The 22,262-nt window shown below is 70.6% G+C and overlaps 2 protein-coding genes across 2 annotated transcripts in view; one reads left to right on the forward strand and one right to left on the reverse strand.

Annotated features, from left to right (window-relative positions):
• The window catches only part of CUNH7orf50 (chromosome unknown C7orf50 homolog), a 58,414-nt gene extending 47,723 nt beyond the window's left edge, over nt 1–10,691 (forward strand). Inside the window, exons 3-5 of the mRNA XM_045579751.1 lie at nt 9,349–9,542; nt 9,850–9,931; nt 10,265–10,691. Coding sequence (XP_045435707.1) covers nt 9,349–9,542; nt 9,850–9,931; nt 10,265–10,450 — 462 coding nt within the window. The 3' untranslated portion in view covers nt 10,451–10,691. The remainder of the gene's footprint in view (nt 1–9,348; nt 9,543–9,849; nt 9,932–10,264) is intronic.
• Nucleotides 10,692–12,772: 2,081 nt separating this feature from the next.
• LOC118715969 (cytochrome P450 2W1) lies at nt 12,773–15,920 on the reverse strand. The gene is made up of 8 exons (XM_036432610.2): nt 15,677–15,920; nt 15,378–15,527; nt 15,159–15,316; nt 14,026–14,199; nt 13,664–13,802; nt 13,397–13,581; nt 13,109–13,250; nt 12,773–13,013 (listed from the first exon to the last, which is right to left on the reverse strand). The coding sequence occupies exons 1-8, from the start codon at nt 15,867–15,869 to the stop codon at nt 12,817–12,819; spliced, it is 1,338 nt and encodes a 445-aa protein (XP_036288503.2). The 5' UTR covers nt 15,870–15,920; the 3' UTR covers nt 12,773–12,816.
• Between the last annotated feature and the right edge of the window lie 6,342 nt (nt 15,921–22,262).

Here is a 22,262-nt window from a genome sequence, read left to right on the forward strand (position 1 = left end):
CTCTGCGCCCTCGGACTGGGCGCAGCGCCCCTCCTCCTGTGCCTCTCCCAGAACGCCAGGCTGCGCCTCACCTCAGTCTCCGCTCGGTGTCACCTTCCTGGCACCGCTGTCCTGGAGCTCCACCTCTCAGCCATTTTAAACTACAAACGTAGGTAGCCCGCTCTGTCTGACTTGCCTGGTTTCTCCCATGGTCACCTCGCTGCTCGGTGTCTCGGCCCAGAGGGTGCCGTGACAGAGCCTCACACCAGAGGCTGGCCCCGCGCCCAGGCCCCGCGGGTCCCAGTCCACTGAGGGCCCTTCCTGGTTCCTAGGCGGCCGTCTGCTCACTATGTCCGCCCTGGCGGAAGGCCTCTTCTTACCGGGCGCCAATCCCGCCGAGGAGGCCCGAGTCCTGGTCTCCCCATCGCCCACCCGTCACACTAGGCTCAGCAGTGCGTACGGGTCCTGGCACGTGCCCCCTCTTCCCACCAGGAGCTGCTGGGAGATGCAGCTCCCCGGGGTGGGCCCAGGGCTCCTCCAGGTTCACTAGGGGCCTCTTGGTCACGCTGCCAGCTGTGTGAGGTGCCACTCCCGGGCCCAGTGCCTTGGTGTGGGGCCGGGCGGACCAAGCACGCCCTGCAGGCCGGTCCCAGGTCAGAGGGAACACTAGACCGGGCGTAGGCAGGCCTGGCGCACTCCACACCCTCTCTGAGCCTTGGTTTCCCTCTGTAAAGTGTGGGTGACGGTGGCTGGGAGCCTGAGGGAAGGCCCACTGAGCCGTGTCCCCCGTGTGTGTCCTCAGCCAGCACCTCTGTCCTGAGCTCCGTGCTGTGCTCCTGTCCCCCCGAGTCAGCACACGAGGGGGGCTGAGAGCAGAGGCGTCTCCTTGGGCTCAGGGCTGGCAGCTGACTTCACTCCACGAACCTGCAACCTCAGAAGCAACAACGCTTCCCCCCTCAACCTATCTGTCCAGTGGGGGCGTGTGCCAGCATCCCAGGGGTTAATCTGGAAGCTGTGAGCCGGCCCAGCACAGGGACCCCTGTGGGGGTGGCCGGGGCCCACCCTACCCTCGCAGCCATCCAGCTCTGGTCAGGCCTCGGCAGCCCCTGGCCTGCCTCCTCCCCCCACCCCGCCCCCCAGGGTTGAGCAAGCCCCTGGATCTCTGTGGGTAGCGGGAAAAACACAGAAAGACGCTGTCTTGGCTCCAACCCTTGGAGATCCTTATCAGGCTGGGAAGTTGGAACGCCCACACCAAAGCAGGAAGCCCACACCCGCGGGAGAGGGAAGGAAGGGCCCCTTGAGCAGCACCCCCAGCAGTGCCCGTGTGGGCATCCTCGGCCCCTGGCCCAGCCTTTGCGGGGGTGGGTGGCAGGCCCGCCAGGCTCCTGGCTGCCGGAGTGGCCATCCTGGGGCATAGATTGGTGGGCAGCCCTGCCTTAGGGCGGGCACACCAGCTCTGGAAGAGGCTTAAGCTCTTCTGTGGCAGGACGAGGTGACCCGTGGTTCCCGGAGCCCTGCTGGTCCTTTCCGCTGGGCAGTGTCGGTGCAGTGAGCAGCTCCCTGTCCCTGTGGCGCGAGAGGGCTGTCCCGCATCGTGTGGGGAGGCTGCTCAGTAGGCGAAGCAGAGAAGGGCCCGAAAGCTGCGGGTGGAAGGCCTGGGGTCTGCAGTGGCGGTGAGTTGTGAGCTCTGTGGGAAGAGGAGCCTGCAGGCCCGGCTCTGGGAGCCCAGGGTCCTTTGCTGCAGGGGGTGGACTTGTGGGATGGGGACAGCTCGGGGCCAAACATGGTCCATGACGTGCAGAGAAGTGGGGAGCGCAGGGGGGCGCCGGAGCCTGCACCAGCTGGATCTCCGGTCGCCGCGGGGGGCTGCCAGGGAGAGCTGAAGGCTGGGCCAGGCCACAGGCAGACCCGCCCCCGCCCCGGCTGCGGCTGCCACCGGGACGGACTGTGGACAGGGAGGGGCCCCGCCTCCGGAGCCACCTCGTCACTCCGGGAGCCGAGGGGCGGGGGGACTGTGCCGTCCCCCTTCCTGCCGCCCCCCACCCGCGCAGTCTGGGGGGCGGCGCCCACTTGCGGCGGCCTGGCTCCGCCCACCGCTGCGCCACGCCCACGGCCGGCGCCTGCGCACCGGCGTCGCCTCAGCCGGCTGGATCTGGTTCCTGCCGCGCGGGCCGGCCTGACATGCGCAGTGCGGGCGAGGCGGCGCGCCGCCCGGCGGACCGGACGCCGGGACGCGGAGGCCGGAGCGCCGAGGCGGGCGGCCCCGGAGGGGCTGTGGGGTCCCCGCCGGGCGCCCCCCGCGCCGGTCTCCGCCCTGAGACCCCGGGCCCGGCAGGCGCTTGGCGTCACTGTGAGGGCGTGGCGCCCCCTGGTCCCCGCGTGCCGGCCAGAGGGGCTCTGAGCCGAGCTGCCGGCCGCTGGGCGTCCCGGAGGCCGGGCCGCTGCGGGAGCCGCCCCTCCCGGGAGCCGCCCCTCGGCGCCTGGGACCGCGCTCCCCAGCGTGTCCGCCGATCGCCGCGGGGGCGCCGGCCGTGCGGTCACCGGCCGTGGCTCCTGCTCCGCTGCGCGGCCGGTGTGAAAGCTACATCCACAGCTGGTGACGGGAGGTAACGTGCCCGTCACAGAGACCTAGAGGCGCCGGTTCTGGTTCTGCCGTTTCTGGGTCTGGAGCCCGTGCCGCGGTGTGGTGTGGTTTGGTTCACCATGGCTGCGCGGGGCTCCGGGCTGCGGGGGCTCCGGGCTCCGGGCTGCGGGGGCTCCGGGCTGCGGGGGCTGCGGGCTGCGGGGGCTCCGGGCTGCGGGGCTTCCGGGCTGCGGGGGCTGCGGGCTGCGGGGGCTCCGGGGTCCGGGCTGCGGGGGCTGCGGGGGCTGCGGGCTGCAGGGGCTCCGGGCTGCGGGGGCTCCGGGCTGCGGGCTGCGGGGGCTCCGGGGTCCGGGCTGCGGGGGCTGCGGGCTCCGGGGGCTGCGGGCTCCGGGCTGCGGGCTCCGGGCTCCGGTGCGGGCGGGCGGCGCCCAGGGCCTGGCGTTTTCCTCTCCCAACTCGGGGCGCAGAGGCCCCTGGGGGAGAGCAGGGCCGGGAGGTTGAAGGGGGGAAGCCTGTTTGACAATCCCGCAAACAGGTGCTGCTCCGGGAGGGCCGCCTGCCCCGGCGCCGGGAGGTGTGTGGCCAACAAATTGTCGTTTCAGTGGCAGAGAGACTGCCCGGCCAGCCGGCCGGCCGTGTGGCTTCTGATGCCTCCGCTCTGCGGGGCGGGCCCTCCCCCCTCCCCCCTCCCCCCTCCCCCTCCCCCACCGGCGGGAGAAGGCCATGGAACTTCAGCCGAAGGCGGTGGGCCTGGCTGGGACCTCCGTGCACCGCAGCCGCTGCTCCGGTAGCATGGCGCCTGCGGGACCGCTGCCTCCCCCGTGCAGCCAGCGCTGCCGTGGGGGGGGGGGGGGGGCGCCTGTGGCCCTTGGGATCTTGAAGCCACAGGCTCAGCCCGGTCGCTGCTTCTGCGGAGCAGCTGGCCACTCCTTGGGCCAGGCCGGGCCTCTGAGCCTCGAGGCTGCAGATGCCGGCTAGGGCAGGCCCTGGGCGTTCTGTCCTGTGTCTGGGCTGGGGAACAGGATCCTCCCAAGACTCCTGGTCTCAGGCCTTAAAGGCCAGGCACAGGAAAGCCATTCCCACACAAACCCCGAAGGGAGCAGCAGGAGGGTCTGGAGACGGAGCCTCCGCCAGTGCCCAGCAGATCGGAGGCCTCGTACCCGCTCCTTTGGCGAGCTGGGCGCAGCCTGCCGGGGTGCGTGTGGTTCCCCACCCCCAGGCGGTCTGAGATCTCTGAGAGCCAGCCAGGCCCAGAGGAGCGTGTCTGCGGGCACCGCCATCTACAAGCCCGGGCTGTGCTACGGCCAGCGCCCGCCCTCCTGCCCTGACACCCGCCTGCGGGCTCCCGCGGCTCAGGCAGAGCCTCAGCCAGTCAGCGTGTGCGCCTGCTGTGCCTCCGCCCGCCTGAGGCACCCGGCCACCACGCTGGACCGAAACTTCTTCCTGGCCTTGAGCCCTTAGGGGCGCTGCCCAGTGTCCTAACTGGTGTGAGGAAGGCCAATTGGAACGTCAGCCGCAGGCGGTGGGCTCAGTTCCTCCCGGTCCAGCCTGAGCCCTGGCAGGGGGGGCTGCTGGCTGGCTCTGGCTGCAGGTAAAGGGGGACGAGGGGGCACGGTCGTGGACACACCGGTTGGCCCTCCTCAGCCGCCGTCCCTGTGGGCATCCTGTCAGCCCCTTGCAGCTCAGCCCTGAGGTGTGCCCGGGGGTGCCTCCCCTCTTCCCACCCGTCTGCCCGGGGAGGAGGCCCTCCTGGGACAGATGAGGACCGGACGGGCTGTGCCTGAGACGGTGCACCGGGCACATACACTCCTCGTGGCTGGCGGCTCCCGGCCCTGTGCTGCGGGTCTGGGGGCAGGAGGAGGGCTGGGCCGGCCTCCTGGGCAGAGCCTGGCCTGGTGGTGCGGACCGCGCTGCAGTGCTCCGGGGCCGAGAAGCTGGCCCACGGCCTCGGTGAGGCTTTGGGACATGGCACAGTATGGGGAGGGTCCTCTCCGCCGGCTTGGTGCCCTGGGCTTTCCCGGTGCCTGTTGACATTGCAAACCTGTTCAATTCTTGGGTTAAAAGACAGCTACATTGTCACGGCTTTCCTGCAGTAGTAACAAAGCCAGGTGCTCCTGAGAGTCCCCCGGCCATCACAGGGGCGCTGTGGCCGCCCCCTCCCCCTCCCCCCACCCGTCTCTAAGCAGCCGGGTGTCCCGCCCCCTCCCTCTCCCCCCACCCGTCTCTAAGCAGCCGGGTGTCCCGCCCCCTCCCGCTCCCCCCACCCGTCTCTAAGCAGCCGGGTGTCCCGCCGTGGGGCTTGTCGCTTGCAGCTTCGGAGAGCAGAGCCGTGCGTGGCGCCTGGCAGGCAGCTCTGGCCCCCAGTGTGGCTTTGGTCCTAACACGTCAGTGACGCGGGCCAGTGTGCCCGCCCGCCGATTCCAACCCCACCAGGATGGGTGGCACGGCCCGTCCGCCAAGGCCGCGGTCAGTGAGCACTGGACTGTGCTGCAAGGACTGGGTCCCGGCTCCAGGCCTCGTGCCGTGACAGAGCCGTGGGCTTGGGCTCTCCCTCTGGCCCCAGCGGACTCTTCGCTGGGGGCCTGTGGGGTGGGGACACCGGGTGCCTCATGCAGCTCCCCGCGTGGCTGGTTACCCAGTGGCAGAGCCTGGCGATCTTGCTCACAGTCTACCTTTCCATCTGCCTGTGAGTGCGTGCACTGTTCACACCGAGGCGGCCGCAGCCCCTCCACACGCAGGAGTGCTCTCCGCCCCGCACAGTGTGGACCTGGATCAGGCAGCCGCTCTCCCTGTCCTCCAGGAGCTCACCTGCGTCCGGCCGTGAGCTCCTCGGGGCCAGAGCCCGCGTCTGCCTCCGTGCCAGCGCCAGCCGGGACCCGAGGGCTCGTGCCCGCACCACCGCCCGCTGCCCGCCGCCGCTCCAGGCCGTTTACCTGCCTCGTCCCAGCAGCTGAGCTGCTGGCTGCGAATTCTCTGCCCTAACTTCCATCCTCAGCGAGGGGGCTTGCCTGCTCTGCTCTGCTCTGCTCTGCTGCAGCAAGAAGGCAGCTCGGTGCCTCTCGGGTGCTAAGCAGCTGCTTCCATCCAGCGGGAGGGGGTTCGCCTTAAAGAACATAATGGTCCTCACTGGTCTTCGTGTAACTCGGACAAAGCTGTGCGAGGCTGCGTCCTCTGGACTGGAAATGGGGTCTGGGGGGCCTTGGTTCTGGCTCGAAGGTGAAGTTCGCCCCAGGGACACGGAGCGGAGCACAGGGTGCATCGGTTACCTGTGTACACAAAGGCTAAGTGACCACCCGCCCAGTTCCTAGGACGTGCACTGGCAGTTTGAAGTAAGCGTTGACTCGCATGCACACACGCAAAATACCTGTAAAGCTCTCGGATATTATCGAAATCCCCTGTGAAATGATTTGTAACGGATCTGTTATTGAGCTACCTTTGGAAATAGTGTATCTGTAGATAACATTAAAAGTATATCTAGCCAGAACAGGTTTGGCTCAGTGGATAGAGCGTCATTCTGCAGACTGAAAGGTCCTGGGTTCGATTCCAGTCAAAGGCATGTACCTTGGTTGCGGGCACATCACCAGTGGGTGGGTGCAGGAGCAGCTGGTCGATGATTCTCATCGATGTTTCTAGCTCTCTATCACTCTCTCTTTCTCTTTGTAAAATATCGATTAAATATATATTTTTAAGAAGTATATCTAAACGTGGGATTCTTTGTCCTAAAAATGAGCATGAGTGATTCCATCGATTCAATGAAGAGGAAAATTTTCCCATCGAATTTCTTAGCAGTATTACTCCTTCAGGAATGCTGTGTCATAAATTAAAATTGAAAGTAGACACAGTCATCATGCCACTGAGAAATCTTAGTAGTAAGTGGGGTCTTTGGAATGGCACTAGATTTATCATCACAAGATTGCGACCTGACATAATCGAAGCAGCTGCTTAGCACCCGTGAGGCACCGAGCTGCCTTCTTGCTGCAGCAGAGCAGTGCAGAGCAGAAATATTAACAGGATCTGTGGAGAATGGAATTGTCCCTGTCTGACACCGGCCTCCCCTTCAAAGACCGTTTCCTGTGATGCCTGTATTTGCATTAACTAATAAATCACAATGACAGGACAGAGTAGGAAGATTCCTACCTGAACCCATTTTCGGACTGGGTCAGCTATATGTTGCTTTCTCTCCAGTTCGAAGAGTGTGTGACGTTCAAGTTAAAGTTGTAAATACCTGCAAGCACTCTGAAGGTGTTTTCACTCCATGTGGTGTACAGGGAGACATTAGAATATGTTTAATCATTTTATCAGCCTTTTTATGTCTGTTTTTATATCGTGTTATTGTTTATTAATCAACATATATTTTCATGTACATTTTACTAATTTTCTTTCATCTGACATTTCTATTATAAAGGGCGAATACAATATTAAAATATTTTTTCCAATTTTTCTTCTAATATTTCTTCTAATGAATCTGTGCACTGGGCCACTAGTTTCAAAATAAAAGGTTTCTTTAAAAATTGTGGGGAAGACTCTTCATTGGTTCAGCAAAGGGGAAAGCAGCTGCTGCCTGCGTGAGTCACCCTTTTATTTGATCATTGGGCAGAGTCCCGTGGGAGCTTCGGCTCTGACCCTGCGCTGGTGGGCACAGGGCTTCCCCCCCAGAGGACAGGGCTCCGCAGGGGCTGGCTAGCTCCAGGCTCAGCAGGCAGCAGCCCCGCACGGCCTGTGCACAGACGCTGTGGTCAGGGCTCACGCCTGAGGGGCCTCTGGCCCCGCTCCAGCCATGGCTGCCCTTGGGGACTGCACATCTGTCAGCAGCTGGGCCCGCACCTGCCCCTCGCCAGCCCAGGCCTCCCTGTGGCCACGCTTCCCACCCCCGGGGCTGCCTGTTAGGGACGCGGTGGTGGAAGTGCTCTCCTGAGGAAGCCCAGGACTGCCGCAGGCCACCCCCACCCAGGCCTCTGCTGTGATCACGCTGGGTGGCGCCCCCCAGCCAGCAGCCTCCACGTCTCAGGCCCGCGCGAGCTCGGGGGACAGCAGCGCCCCAGTCCTGCCCGTGCACCCCGTGAGGGTGTGCGGGCGCCGGTGCGCACTCGGCCTCGGCCTGGGGGATGGCCCTCAGGCAGCAGTCCGGGTCCTTGTTTACAAGGGGGCCAAGCGCTAGGTCTCTCCTGCTGGAGCTGCTTTTCTTTCTTCCACGTTTTGGAAGACAAATGCCAAACGACGTAGGGAGGTGTCCGCACCTGCACAGGCAGAGGCAGGGCACCCTGGCTGTGGGCTCCCACGGTCTCTCCCGGGAAAAGCACGTCCCTGGCCTGACCCCTGAGAGGAGGTCAGAACTCCCTCCAGCGGGCAGGGTCCGGGCCTGGTGCCTCACCGGTCTGCGCGGGCCAGGCCCAGCCTGTGAGCCACAGCTCGGCCAGCTGCCTCCGAGGCTCCGGGGGCCGGGGGCCGGGCCGGCGCCCCCGTGCCCCGGAGGCAGCTCTGCCCAAGGCCAGGGCCAGGCCGGCCGCGGCCTCCCACGCTTTGTCTTGGTGCTAGCCCTGTGGACGGGCAGGCGGGCGCCATCCCAGCAGCCGGGGCTGCAGTGCTGGGGCCCCTCCAGCCCCGGGGTTCGGGGTTCGGGGTTCGGGGCCGGCACGGCTCACCGGGCGCCCACAGGCTCGTAGGCAGTGAGCCACCAAGAAGGCCGGGGAGCGCCCTGCCCCCGCCTGGCACTCGGGCGTGCGTGTGCGTGTGCGTGTGCGTGAGAGTGAGTGATCGCTGTGGGAGGGAGACCCCGCTGGGGCCAGGGCCCTTGGGGGCCATCCCCACAGGAGCAGCAGAAGGGCCCCCAGGGCACACCGGTGCCAGGCGTGGTTGGGCATTGTTTTCCTAAGCAAGGGCTGGGGCCAGCCACAGGCCCCTGGGCGCACCGGTGCCCGCTGTCGGGTGGGTGGGAGGGAGGGGGCGAGGGGAGCCCCCTCTCTCTCTGGCCCTCGCTGCATTGCACTGCCCACACTGGGGACGGGTGGGTGCTGCCAGCCCTGGGTGCTGCCTGAGCCTGGTGGCCTGCCTTTGGCTGGGAGGGCTCAGGCGGGCGATGCCTGTGGCGATGGGGACGGTGCTTTCCGTGAGCCGTGGTCATCGCCTCCATCCTCCGGGGCCGGGCACGCCCCTCCCACACACAGACGCGGAGCCCACTCCCTGCCCCCTGCCAGCGGTCTGTGCACCGTGGGCCAGCCCAGGCGAGGGCACGGCTGCCTGTCAGGCTGCCATCCCGGCCCTGACGCTGGTGCTTCCCGCGGGTGCTCAGGGAGGAGGAGGAGGGAGGGCTGACGGCTGGGTTTGTTTTGTTTTAGAAGGTTCCAGAAGGAGCGGGTGTGGTCAAGAGATTGGCGCTTTGTGGGGGCCTGCTTGGGGGCGGGGGCTGGATCCCCACTCTGCTGGCCTTGCTCGGGGCCGCGATCTGGCCCAGGGCCCGAGTGAACAGTCCGTCTTCCCGGGAGAGTGAGGGCCGCCAGCCCCGCCAGGTGGCACTGTCTGGTGGTTGGCGGGGGGAGGTTGCTTCAGGAGGCCCTGTGCTGTCGAGAGAGCCAGCCCAGGGCCAACCAGGCCCCAGAGCCAGCCTGCGCCCACCCAGCCCTCTGCAGGCCGGCGGGGGAGGGCAGGCTCCGAGCCCGGCGGCCTCTGCAGGGTGAGCTCTGACTGCCGAGCGGGCGGGAGCACAGCGTCCGCACCCCTGGCCTCGGGCGGGGGCGGGGAGGGCAGGGGCGGGGGCAGTTCCTGAGAGGCCCTGTGGTCCCCCCCAGGATGGAGCGAGCTCGGACACGGACTCCGAGCTGTCCCCGGAGGAGAAGAGGGTGCTGGAGAGGAAGCGGAAGAAGGAGCGGAAGAAGGAGGAGAGAAAGCGGCTGAGGGAAGCTGCGGCCACGGGCACCGCACCGGCCCAGCCTCGGCCAGCCAAGCCCTCGGGTGCCCAGCTGGCCCTGGACTACCTCAGTGGGTGAGAGGCCGCGGGGGAGAGGGGGGCGCTGTACCCCACGTCTGTGGCCCCTGGGCGGACGGGGCGGCCATCTGGCTGGGGATGCTCTGTGCTGCCCAAGCAGTGCGCATCCCAGGCAGACAGCCTGTGCTCGGCAGCTCACCTATAGCTGGGCGGCTGGGGTTCGGGGACGGGGCCCCCACGCCCCGGAGGAATTGCAGGCCGGCCCGGGTGCACCCTGCCTGGGCTGGGCCTCGGGCTGGGAGGGGCCCACAGCCCCCATGGACACTGAGCTGGACCCGCTGTGCTGAGACCGCGCTCTCCTCAGCTGGGCCCGGAAGCACCAGGGCTGGCGGTTCCAGAAGACGCGGCAGACCTGGCTCCTGGTGCACATGTTCGACAGCGATCAGGTGTGTGTGGGGGCGGGGCAGGCCGAGGGGGGACCTCCCAGCCTGTCCGCACCGCCCCTCCCTCTCTCTGCCCTGACCCTGCACAGTGTCCCCTTCTTTTCTGTGCTGAGCCAGTTCCAGTAGGAGCCTGGGCCGGCAGCTCCAGCCGACAAACTCCAGCACGCCGCCCCCGCCGCCCCCGGCCTCGCTCCCTGTGAGGACACCGGGCAGTGCCAGGGCCTGAGGCACCAGAGGCAGGGCCGGAACCCGGGGCTCTCGCTGCAGGCATCTCAGTCCCCTCTGCCCAGCGTCCCACCGCCTGGCTGCTGACCGGCCCTCATCTCCCCTGCCCAGGTCCCCGACCAGCACTTCCCCACCCTGCTGGCCTACCTGGAGGGCCTGAGGGGCCGGGCGAGGGAGCTGACGGTGCAGAAGGCGGAGGCCCTGATGCGGCAGCTGGACGAGGCGGGCGCCGCCCCGGACCACGCCCTGCTGGAGAGGAGCCGGCGCGCCCGGCAGGTGCTGCAGCTGCTCTCCTAGGCCCGGGCCCCAGGTGCCAGCCCTCCGCCCTCGGGCCAGAAGCTGTCTGTTCTCCTGCCAGGCCAACACTGGCAGAGCTCCCTGCCGCCCGCCCCGTGGGGCTGGGCCGTCTCACGCAGGCCACGTGCTTCCTGCCACAGCTGCCGTGGAGCCTCCCCGCCCGGCCAGACCACGGCCTCACTGCCCGCTCAGGGGAACTGGCTGTACTTCCAATAAAGCGGCCGCGCCGGCCACGGCTCTCGTCCTCGCCCGTCCTCGCTGCTTGCAGCCTGGGAGGGGTGTTTGCTGAGGGAGCGCGTGTGGGCACCAGGCCGTCCCTGTCAGCCCCCCCCCCCCCCGACACCCTAGGCACCTGCCACCTGGCCCTCCTGCAGGACGACCCTCCGTGGGCTGGCCCTTCGCAGCGGCCGCAGAGGCCATGGTGCTGCCCTCACAGCCCCCCTGCTGTCCGTCTGCGTGAGGACGGACCTGCCGTCCTTGCTCCCGGCAGTGCGTGCATAGACCCGGAGTCACAGGGCTGAGCGCCGAGCGCGGAGGCCGAGTTGGGGCGAGGGGAGGAGTCGGGGCCAGTCCCTCCTGCCACAGGGCCTCAGCGTCCGTTCGCCTGCCCCCAAAGTCCTGCCAGGTCACACCACCCTCCTGTCCAGCACCCAGGTGGCCACTCCCACCGCACTGTGTGGCAGCCGGGGCCCTTCACTGCCACTGGTGCAGCTGAAGTCCTGATCGCACATGCACATGCTTGCACACATGTACACACAGCTGTGTGCACGTGTGTGTACATGTCCACGTGCGTGCTCTCACATGCAGGCATGTGCACATGCATACATACACAAGTGCATGTACACACCTGTTCTTGTGTGTTGTGTATGCCTGTACACGTGTGTTTGTGTGTGCACACATGATTGCGCACATGCACTCCAGGCAGAGAGCCAGAGGGGCTTTGGGACCCAGGGCCTGACCCCTCTCAGCCCTGGGGGTGGCCCCAGCTCCGCCGGAGTTTGTCTTGGTTCTTTGGTTCATCCTCCGATTTTAGAGGGAGGGAGGGAGGGAGGGAGAGGGGGGAGATGTCAGTGTGAGAGGCACATCCACTGGTTGCCTCCAGCGCACACTCCAAGCAGCCCAGGGATCGGGCTGCAGCCGAGGTACTGCCCTGACAGGAATGGAGCCCGAGACACTTCATGCTGACGGCCAGGGCTCTGACCACTGAGCAACCAGATAGCTCCACTGCGATGGAGGTCGCCCCTGGGGCCCTGGGAGCCGAGGCGGCCGCCCGCGTGCCCTGAGGGTTTGCTCACAGCCCAGGGGCCCTGCCGGGCGGCTAAGCCAGCGCCGGCGCCAAAGGCAGAGCTGGGCCAGGGCATGGACGTCAGAGCCCTCTGCCCACCACTGTCCTGCGCCAGCCTGTGCCCTCCGCCCGCACGCAAGGCCGGGCCAGGCCGCGGGCAGTCCGAGGACCAGCCGGCAGTCTAGTCCTGGCCATGGCCGGTGGTGCCCCCGTCCCAGGTCGGTCTCCACGGTGAAGAGGGAAGTGAGGCCCGGCATACGTGTGCACAAGAATAGGTGTGTGTGCAAGCACGTGAACATGTGTGTGCACATGCCTGCATGCGTGTGAGCAGGTGTAGGCATGCACACAACCAGGCAGTGCTCACTGTTTGTTTTGTTTCTTTTAATATATTTTTATTGATTTCAGAGAGGAAGGGAGGAGAAAGAGAGAAATATCAATAATGAGAGAGAATCCCTGATCAGCTGCCTCTTGCACGCCCCCCACTGGGATTGAGCCCACAGCCTGGGCATGACTGACTGGAAATCTAACTGTGACCTGCTAACTGTGACCAACCCTCAACCACGGAGCCACACTGGCCGGGCTCCCTCTTTGTTTTTATTAACTTGTTCCCGCTGGAGTTGGGGCCTGGCTGCACCCTCGTCAGCCTGTCTTCACCGGGGAGATGGGGGGATGGCCCAGGGCGGGGGGTGCCCGTTTCATGGTCAGATGGACTTGGGGAGGAGAGGCTGCCCCGGTGGGCACGGGGGCGGGAAGGGCTGGTGGGGTCCTGGTGCAGACGCAGCGGCTGAGCCCAGGGCAGGGGGCGGGGGGAGACAGATGAAAAGAGGTGGGAAGAGGGCTGCTCTGGGAGAGGTGGGAGTTTCGGGTGCGGGGCCTGGGAGATGGCTGCCTCCATGGCCGCCGCTGCGGCTGTGGGACAGCTGGGGCCCCGTGGTCACACCGTCGGGAACGGGGCTGTGGTGAGCGAAGGGCGGTGAGGACCATCCGTCCAGGCTGCCGCCAGGGATAGTGACTCACCCCCACCCCCCACCCCTCCACCTCCCAGTCCGCACCCCAGGCCCAGAGCACAGGCCGGGCTCGGTCAGCGCCCCCGGGGCCTGGGCACCGCACACAGGACCTGGGCCGGCGGCCGCATGGTGAAGGCGGGCGCGGGCACGGTGCGCAGGCCGGCGGGCCCGAGGCCGGGCGGGGGCTGCAGGCGGAAGCTCTGGAGGAGGCCGGCGAAGAGCAGGAACAGCTCCGTCTGCGCCAGGCGCGCTCCGGGGCAGACGCGGCGGCCTGTCGGGAACCGGGGCGGGGCATCACCTCCCGGCCCGGAGGCGCGGCCAGGGCCCACCCCCCGAGGCCCCACCCGGGACCCCCTGGGAGCGCACCCGCCGAGAAGGGCAGGAAGGCCTCCCGCTGGACAAAGCGCCCGTCGGCGTCCAGGAAGTGCCCGGGGTTGAACTGGCCGGGCGTCTCCCACTGCGTCTTGTCCAGGAGCACGGAGCTCAGCAGCGGGAGCACTGGAGTGCCCTGCGGGGAGAGCGGCGGGCGGCCGGTCTGTCCCCCCACGGGCTGGACAGGAGCCTGAGGGCGGCCCAGGTGGACCTGCGCTCGCTGTGCCGTCCACCTCACAGGAACCCAGCCCGCACGGGGCCCCGCCCGAGGCCGGCGCCCACCTCGGGGAGCAGGTAGCCGCCCAGCCGGGTGCTGCCCGCCGTGCAGCGGGGCGCGTGGGGCAGGAGCGTGATGGACCGGTGCACCTCGTGCAGCACGGCGTTGGTGTAGGGCAGCGCCTGCTGGTCCTCGGGCCGGGGCGGCCGCCCGGGCCCCAGCACCCGGTCCAGCTCCTCCTGCACCCGGTCTGCAGCGAGGGGGGGCAGTGACCCTGGGGCCTGGTGCTGGGGCCCGGGGCGGGCGAGGGCGAGGGCCGGCCGCACACCCACCCTGCACGCCGGGGTGCCTGCCCATCAGGAGGACCGCCCACTGCAGTGTGGCCGCGGTGGTCTCGGTGCCGGCCATGACCATGTCCAGGACACAGGCCACCACGTTCTCCTCCGAGAACAAGCCGTCGGGGTCTCCGCCCTGCAGGCGGGCGGGAAAAGGGGCAGAGGCCAGGCTTGGCGGGAAGGGCAGCCGGATCCCTGAGCACCTGCTGGGGGGATCCCTGAGCACCCGCGTCCCCCTCCCGTCCTCCCCGCTGCCCCAGGCGGCACGGGAGCCCCTCTCACGGTGGAGACCAGGCTCGGAAGCCCCAGGCGCAGGAGCGTGGGCGGGACCAGGGGCCTTGGGGAGGGCTGGCCCTCACCTGGCCGTGCTGCCTCAGGGCGTCGGCGTAGCTGTGCACGGGGCCTCCCCCGGGGGCGGGGGCGGGCCGGGCCTCCAGGAGGGCCCTCAGGATGGCCCGCACCTCCTCGATCTTCCTCAGCACCGGCCGGTGCAGCCGCAGCAGCGCCCCCAGCCGGGGGTACAGGTTGAACAGCTGAAGGGGGGGCGGGCAGACAGCAGTGAGGGGGTGAGCTCGGGCCCCACAGCCCACGGGGACCAGGAAGGCCTGGGAGTTTCATGCCCAGACTGGATCCACCCGCCGAAGCCGGCGCGGGCGAGGCCGCAGGGCGAGGCCGCCTGTGGCGGGAGCCGAGCGGGCATGCCATCGGCGCCCACTGGGTGCTCGCTGTGTCCCGGTGGGCACCCGGGCGGGAGCGTCGGCCGCTGGTTTCAGAGCGGCCAGCCACGTTCGTGGGCCTGCGGCCTCCTGAGGGGGTGATGGCGGCCCCTCCTCCTGCTCCCGACCAGGGTTGGGGCTCGGACGCACTCCCGGAGCGGCCGCCCAGCCGCGCAGGCCTGCGGGGGCGGGCGGGGCGGGAGCTGCCGTGCGGGCGGGGAAAGGGGTCGAGTCAGGACTGGCAGCGCCGTCTGAGGGGGGTGGGACGGCCCAGGTGTCCGGCCCCGTCGGGCCCACGGGCTCTCCAGGCCGGAGGTGTGGGAGGGGCGACGAGGACCCCAGGTGGCGGGGTCCTGCCTGCCGCTAGGCCAGCAGCTCCCCACGTGGGGCGCCCCCCGGGGGCAGTTCGAGAAGGAGTTATTAACGGAATGCTTCGTGTTTCTTGTGGTTCTAGGGCCTCGTGTACAGTTATAAATAGGTTTTGTGACGTGTTTATGCACTTCCGTTCTCTGTTTTGAAACTTGGCTGCTTTTTCATTCCTCTTCATGTCATTGTTTTGTTTCTTAGGGATTTCTTCCTCAGCGTTTCAGCTGTCCTTCCGTTCTTTTATTGTTCTTGTTCTGGGATGCCCTGCTCTTTGGGAGCTCGTGTAGACCAAGGTCAAGGCCTTTGAGCTTCCTCCCCGCGAATGGGGGCTTCGGCATGTGAGAGGCGCTCGGGGGCGTGGCCCCAGCCACCTCACCTCTCCTGGCTGGTGGCGACCTCTGACCTCTCACCTGCAGGCCGGGCGTCCCCAGCAGGACCATGACGTCGTCGATGAGGCCCAGCAGGGACCGGAACAGGGGGTCCTGGTAGTCGAACCGCCGGCCGAAGAGCAGCGTGAAGGTTATGTTGGCGGGCGCCCAGCCCAGCAGGGCCAGCGGGAAGGGCCGGCCTGCGGGGAGACGGGCCTCAGCGGGAGGGGCCCGGAGAGCGGACCCCCCGCCCTCACTCACCTCCGAACTGATCCAGCTGCCCCACGAGGCACCGCAGCTCCTGCAGGACCTTGTCGGCCACGGGCGCCCGGCCCACGCCCAAGCCGTGGAGGGTGCGCACGGCGTGCTGGCGGGCGGCTCTCCAGCGAGGCCCGGAGGAGAAGAAGATGCCTGCGGGCCGGCCCCCGAGGCAGCACTCACTGTCCCGCCCTCCCCTCCCCTCCCGGCCGGCCTCGCCCCTCCGGTGTGCGGGTCCCGGGCACCGCGCCCACACAGGGACACCCTGCCCCCCCGGGGGCCCTCTCCCATCACAAACCTACCCCTGCCCCCCTGGATGAGCTGGAAGATGGGGATGGGGGGCCGGTCGGCCAGCCGCTGCCCCGTGCCCACCAGGGCCTCCCGCACCGCCTGGTAGCCGGTCAGCACCACCGTCTTCTGGCCTCCCAAGTGGACGGTGAACACTGGCCCATACTGCTCTGCGAGCTGGCAGCGGGGCCGTGAGGAGAGGCCCATGGAGCCCCGCTCCGCCGGGAGGGGCCCACCCTGTGTCCCCGCCGCACCCCTGCCCCGCCTCCCGCTGAAGCCGGGCCAGGCTGGGCCTCGGCCGGCGCTCTGGCCCCAGCTGCTCTGCCCCAGGGACCCAGAACCGGCCTGCAGCCAGGTGCAGCCCTCCCCCCCACCTGCAGGCTGCTGCCCAGGCAGGAGGACCCACTGCCCGCTGCCCCTCGGGTGGGCAGCGGGCAGCCCCGTGTGTGCTGCATTGTGCCGCTCCCTCCCCTGCCCCAACCTGCCCCTGCGTCAGGGTCTCTCCAATGCTGCCTCTTCCAGGAAGCCCTCCCGGCTTTCTGCTCCTTGGAGGCCCATCGTCAACGTGCAGGGGAGCCTTTCTCCTCCCAGGGCAGGCGGGCAGGGGGTGCCAGGCCAGCGCTGGCCGGACCCCGAGCCCCCTAACCCACGGGGTCCCCCAAAACTGGGGCCTCCTTCCCCAGGCGAGGGTCCCACGGCTGCAGGACGCCCCCCCTTACCTCCATCAGCGAGCGCTCCTGCTGGGACACCCGCAGCAGATGCAGGTTCCCGATGAGGGGCAGCGGGCGCGGTCCCGGGGGCCAGCGGGGGGCCGGGCGGGGGGCCCGGGCCCGAGTGAGTGTGCGGAGCAGCACCCAGAGCCCCAGGAGCCCCAGGAGTAGCAGGGCCATGAGGACAACGTGGGGCCCCCGTCCCGCCCTGCGCCTTATAGCTGGGAGAGGGCGTGCCGCACCCCACACCCACCCCCCGAGAATGTGGAACAAGCAGTTTGCAGGGGACAGCCCGGCGCTTAAAGCGACAGGCGTGTGTGGAATGCGGGGTCGAGTCCGAGGTGTCCCAGCCCCGTGCACGCGCCCCGTCCTCGGGGGCAGAGGACCTCGGCCCGTAGGCCCCCCTCCCCCGGGCAGCCCACCTCCGCCTCAGTCTCCCCATCAGACAGGACGTGCGGGCTTAGGGGCCCGGCCCCACTCTCAAGGGGGCGCCCCACTTCCCTGCTGAGCTCCCTCTGCGGCCCATGGCTGTGGGGTCCTGGGCCTCTCCCGCCCGCCCCCCCCACCTGTGTCCTCCCAGCCCCTCTCGTGGGCCAGTGGGGCCCCGGGCTGGTCCTGGAGGGCCAGCCAGCAGACGCCCCTGATCCAGGGCCCCTCCCGGCCCTAAGGGAGCGGCCGAGTGACGGCTGCTCCGGGGCTGTCGCCGTCACCTGGGCTGAGGCAGCAGCCTGTGCCGGGGAGGGAAGGGGAGGGGGACGGGCTGACCGCCGAGGCCGGCCTGCAGCTGCGGGCGGTGACAGGTGGCCCGTTTACGAGTCCGTCCTGTGCCACACGCTGTCTCCTGGCCCGGCTGCCCGGCGGGGAGGGAGGAGGCACCGCTGTGGGAAGGAGCTCGGAGGGGCGGGAAGCTGTTGGCACCAGAACTGGCTGGGCCTGCTTCCCGCCACCTGCCCCGACAGGAGGCCACCGCCCGCCCCCCAGCGGGCCCCCCACGGGCCTCTGCCCGCCCCCCCCCACGGGCCTCTGCCCGCCCCCCCCCACGGGCCTCTGCCCGTCCCCCCCCCCGGCCCTCTGCCCGCCCCCCCCCCACGGCCCTCTGCCCGCCCCCCCCGGCCCTCTGCCCGCCCCCCCCACGGCCCTCTGCCCCCCCCACGGCCCTCTGCCCGCCCCCCCCACGGCCCTCTGCCCGCCCCCCCCACGGCCCTCTGCCCCCCCACGGCCCTCTGCCCGCCCCCCCCACGGGCCTCTGCCCGCCCCCCCCGGCCCTCTGCCCGCCCCCCCCACGGCCCTCTGCCCCCCCCACGGCCCTCTGCCCCCCCCACGGCCCTCTGCCCCCCCACGGGCCTCTGCCCGTCCCCCCCCACGGCCCTCTGCCCGCCCCCCCACGGCCCTCTGCCCCCCCCACGGCCCTCTGCCCGCCCCCCCCACGGGCCTCTGCCCGCCCCCCCCGGCCCTCTGCCCGCCCCCCCCACGGCCCTCTGCCCCCCCCACGGCCCTCTGCCCCCCCCACGGGCCTCTGCCCTCCCCACGGCCCTCTGCCCGCCCCCCCCACGGGCCTCTGCCCGCCCCCCCCACGGGCCTCTGCCCGCCCCCCCCCACGGGCCTCTGCCCGTCCCCCCCCCGGCCCTCTGCCCCCCCACATGGCCCTCTGCCCGTCCCCCCCCCACGGCCCTCTGCCCTCCCCCCCAACGGCCCTCTGCCCTCCCCCCCCACGGGCCTCTGCCCTCCCCCCCCCACGGGCCTCTGCCCGCCCCCCCCCACGGGCCTCTGCCCGTCCCCCCCCCCCGGCCCTCTGCCCCCCCACGGCCCTCTGCCCCCCCCACGGCCCTCTGCCCCCCCCACGGGCCTCTGCCCTCCCCACGGCCCTCTGCCCCCCCACGGGCCTCTGCCCTCCCCACGGCCCTCTGCCCGCCCCCCCCACGGGCCTCTGCCCGCCTCCCCCCACGGGCCTCTGCCCGCCCCCCCCCCACGGCCCTCTGCCCGCCCCACAGCCCTCTGCCCCCCCCACGGCCCTCTGCCCGCCCCCCCCACGGCCCTCTGCCCCCCCCACAGCCCTCTGCCCCCCCCACGGCCCTCTGCCCGCCCCCCCCACGGCCCTCTGCCCGCCCCCCCCCACGGGCCTCTGCCCGCCCCCCCCCACGGGCCTCTGCCCGTCCCCCCGCCCTCTGCCCGCCTCCCCCACGGCCCTCTGCCCGCCCCACCCCGGGCCTCTGCCCGCCCCCCCGCCCTCTGCCCGCCCCCCCCACGGCCCTCTGCCCGCCCCCCTCACGGGCCTCTGCCCGCCCCCCCCCCACGGGCCTCTGCCCGCCCCCCCCCCACGGGCCTCTGCCCGCCCCCCCCCACGGGCCTCTGCCCGCCCCCCCCCACGGGCCTCTGCCCGCCCCCCCCACGGGCCTCTGCCCGCCCCCCCCCCACGGGCCTCTGCCCGCCCCCCCCCCACGGCCCTCTGCCCGCCCCCCCCCCGCCCTCTGCCCGCCCCCCCCGCCCTCTGCCCGCCCCCCCCCCGGCCCTCTGCCCTCCCCCCCCGGCCCTCTGCCCGCCCCCCCCACGGCCCTCTGCCCGCCCCCCCCACGGCCCTCTGCCCGCCCCCCCCCACGGGCCTCTGCCCGTCCCCCCCCCCCGGCCCTCTGCCCCCCCCACGGCCCTCTGCCCGCCCCCCCCCACGGGCCTCTGCCCGTCCCCCCCCCGGCCCTCTGCCCCCCACATGGCCCTCTGCCCGTCCCCCCCCACGGCCCTCTGCCCTCCCCCCCAACGGCCCTCTGCCCTCCCCCCCCCAACGGCCCTCTGCCCTCCCCCCCCCACGGGCCTCTGCCCTCCCCCCCCCACGGCCCTCTGCCCGCCCCCCCCCACGGGCCTCTGCCCGCCCCCCCCCACGGGCCTCTGCCCGCCCCCCCCATGGGCCTCTGCCCCCCCCACGGGCCTCTGCCCTCCCCCCCCCCACGGGCCTCTGCCCGCCCCCCCCCACGGGCCTCTGCCCGCCTCCCCCCCACGGGCCTCTGCCCGCCCCCCCCACGGCCCTCTGCCCCCCCACGGCCCTCTGCCCGCCCCCCCCCACGGGCCTCTGCCCGTCCCCCCCCCCGGCCCTCTGCCCGCCCCCCCCCACGGGCCTCTGCCCGTCCCCCCCCCCGGCCCTCTGCCCCCCCCACGGCCCTCTGCCCGCCCCCCCCCACGGGCCTCTGCCCGTCCCCCCCCCCGGCCCTCTGCCCCCCCACATGGCCCTCTGCCCGCCCCCCCCCACGGGCCTCTGCCCGTCCCCCCCCCCGGCCCTCTGCCCCCCCACATGGCCCTCTGCCCGTCCCCCCCCACGGCCCTCTGCCCTCCCCCCCAACGGCCCTCTGCCCTCCCCCCCCCCCACGGGCCTCTGCCCTCCCCCCCCCCACGGCCCTCTGCCCGCCCCCCCCCACGGGCCTCTGCCCGCCCCCCCCCACGGGCCTCTGCCCCCCCCACGGGCCTCTGCCCTCCCCCCCCCCACGGGCCTCTGCCCGCCCCCCCCCACGGGCCTCTGCCCGCCCCCCCCCACGGGCCTCTGCCCGCCCCCCCCCCACGGCCCTCTGCCCGCTCCCCCCCCACGGCCCTCTGCCCACTCCCCCCCCACGGCCCTCTGCCCGCTCCCCCCCCACGGGCCTCTGCCCGCCCCCCCCCACGGGCCTCTGCCCGCCCCACCCCCCGTGACTGCACTGCACGGCCCCATGGCAGGGGGTGGGGGGGGCACGCACTGCTTGTCCTACTGCACGGCTGGGGGGTGGGGGCGGGGGTAGCTATTTGTTGGGGCTTCGGTCATCTGGGCCGAGCTCCCACACCCAGGCTGCTGCCAGCCGTTGGCTGGGCCCTGCGTCCAGGGACGGCCACTCTGTTGGCAGCTTTGAGCACCTGTGTGCGGCTCGGCCAGGGGAGGCGGAGCTGGCGGGCAGGGTCCTGACGGCCTCGAAGCCCACGTGGCAGACGGGCCCCAGGAGTCAGGAAGGCCAGGTCCTGAGGGTCCACCAAGTCTCGGGATTGACCCCTCTGACCCCTACTCTGGGAATGAGGATCAAGGGGCAGAGGCCATGACCTATGACCCAAGTCTAGGAAGTCACACAGCTTTGTCACCTCGGGGAGCCCCAATCGGCCCAGATCCCCAGCCAGGGGAGGGGCAGGGCTCCGGGACTGTGTCCCAACTGCCCTCAAGTCCACTCCTCAGGGGTCCTGGCACCAGTGGGCCCTTCCAGAGGGTGGAGTTGGTCTGTCCGGTGTCTGTGGGGCCCGGCCTGGGGAGCCCCGAGCCTCGGATGGGAGTGTCAGCCCAGTGCTCGCCCCCCAGGCTCCCAGTCGCCCCAGCCCCCCCTTCCCCCCCGGGGCGAGTGTCTCCGCTCTGCCTGCTGAGGAGCCCTCGTCCTGAGGTGCAGGCCCCCCCCCCCACGGGCCCCTCGTCGGGTTCCTGCCTCAGTCACACCTGCAGAGCCAGGTGGACGCATCTCGTGGGGCCGACACAACACAGCTGACCCTCCGCCGGTTCCCTCGCAGGCACAGCAGAGGGCCCAGCAGTTTCCCGGCCTCAGTGACGGGACCCCGCCCACCAGCTGTGCCCGGCTCCCACCGTCAGCGATGTGTGTGCCTCCTCACTCCTCCATCCACGAGGTCCGGAGGGGCAGGCGGAGGTCCAGGGTGACACCTTCCGGAGAGGACAGAGGAGCCGCCTCCTGCACCGCCCTGTCCCCTCCAGGCCACGCCGCCGCTGCCCCAGGCCACGCTGCCACCCAGGCCTCGCCACGGCCCCCGCCCCAGGCCACACCGCCGCCCAGGCCTCGGCACACGCTGCTGAAATGCCTGTGGGCACATTTCTCCGTGCTCCGCCCTGAGCCGGGTTCTGCCTGTCAGATTCGGCTGATGTTCCTCCGGTGACGGGTGAGGCTGGAGCCCCCGGCTCTGGGACCCCGCCTCTCGCTGCTCCTACGTCTCCTCCAGCCACGGGTGCCCCGTCTCAAAGGGTGCTCTCCAGCCTGAGGTGAGCCCCCAGCCGGTCAGCCACGCCGTGAATTCACAAGTGAAGCGAGGGGTCCCTGCCCAGCCTCCGGCCGGCTGGGCCCTGCTCCTGGGCGAGGAGGTGAGGACGGACACCACCGGGTTCGAGCTGCAGGGGCACTGTCCGGCCCGGGACTTTGGGAAACGGCCTCGCACATGGAGGGCTTCCTGGCACAGGGCCTCCTCCCCTGCTCTTCCCAACCGCACAGCTGAGCACCGTCCCGCAGGAGTCCATTAAAAGCCGGTCACCGCGAGGTCAGGACCCCGGGGGCCGCCGGGCGGGCTGCGGGCGGGGTGGGCGGCCCGTCTGGCTGAGTGGCTCCGTCCAGCCGGTGGGAAGTGCGGCTGGCGGGAATAAAGCTGCCATTGTCCGGGCCCTGGAAGCGATTAATGAGTAACCGGCTGGCCCGGCTGTAAATGTTGTTATTGCGACAGAATAAGGTGCCGTTTTCCTGCCGTTGTGAGTGGGCCCCGAGCCCCGGCCGGTCGGGGCCGACGACCGGAGTGGGTGTCCAGCAGCCCTGGGTGTCCCTGTGGGCCCATGGCCACCGGGTGCCCGCTCTGAGCTGCCCCCCCTCAGAGCAGGTGCAGCCCAGGCACCAGACCCAGCAGTGGCCACTCGGGCCCCTGACGGGGGGCCTCCGGGTGAGGGCACCCTCACCAGGCCCTGAGGGGGAGCTGCCAGGGCGGGGCTGAGGGGCCCTGGGCTGTGGGGCCTGTTTGGAGGTGGCTGCTCCTGACCTGGAGGAGCAGGGGGGCTGGGTCCCGGGCGGGATGGGGGTGAGGGCGAGTCCCAGGGCAGCTGGTGAGCTCTGCACCGAGGACCTGGCGCCGTGCCTGGTGACCACATGGACGGAGCAGAATCAGGGGCGGCCGGCCGGCCTGTGGG

Source organism: Pipistrellus kuhlii, unplaced genomic scaffold, assembly GCF_014108245.1.
Source record: "Pipistrellus kuhlii isolate mPipKuh1 unplaced genomic scaffold, mPipKuh1.p scaffold_m20_p_113, whole genome shotgun sequence".
NCBI lineage: Eukaryota > Metazoa > Chordata > Mammalia > Chiroptera > Vespertilionidae > Pipistrellus > Pipistrellus kuhlii.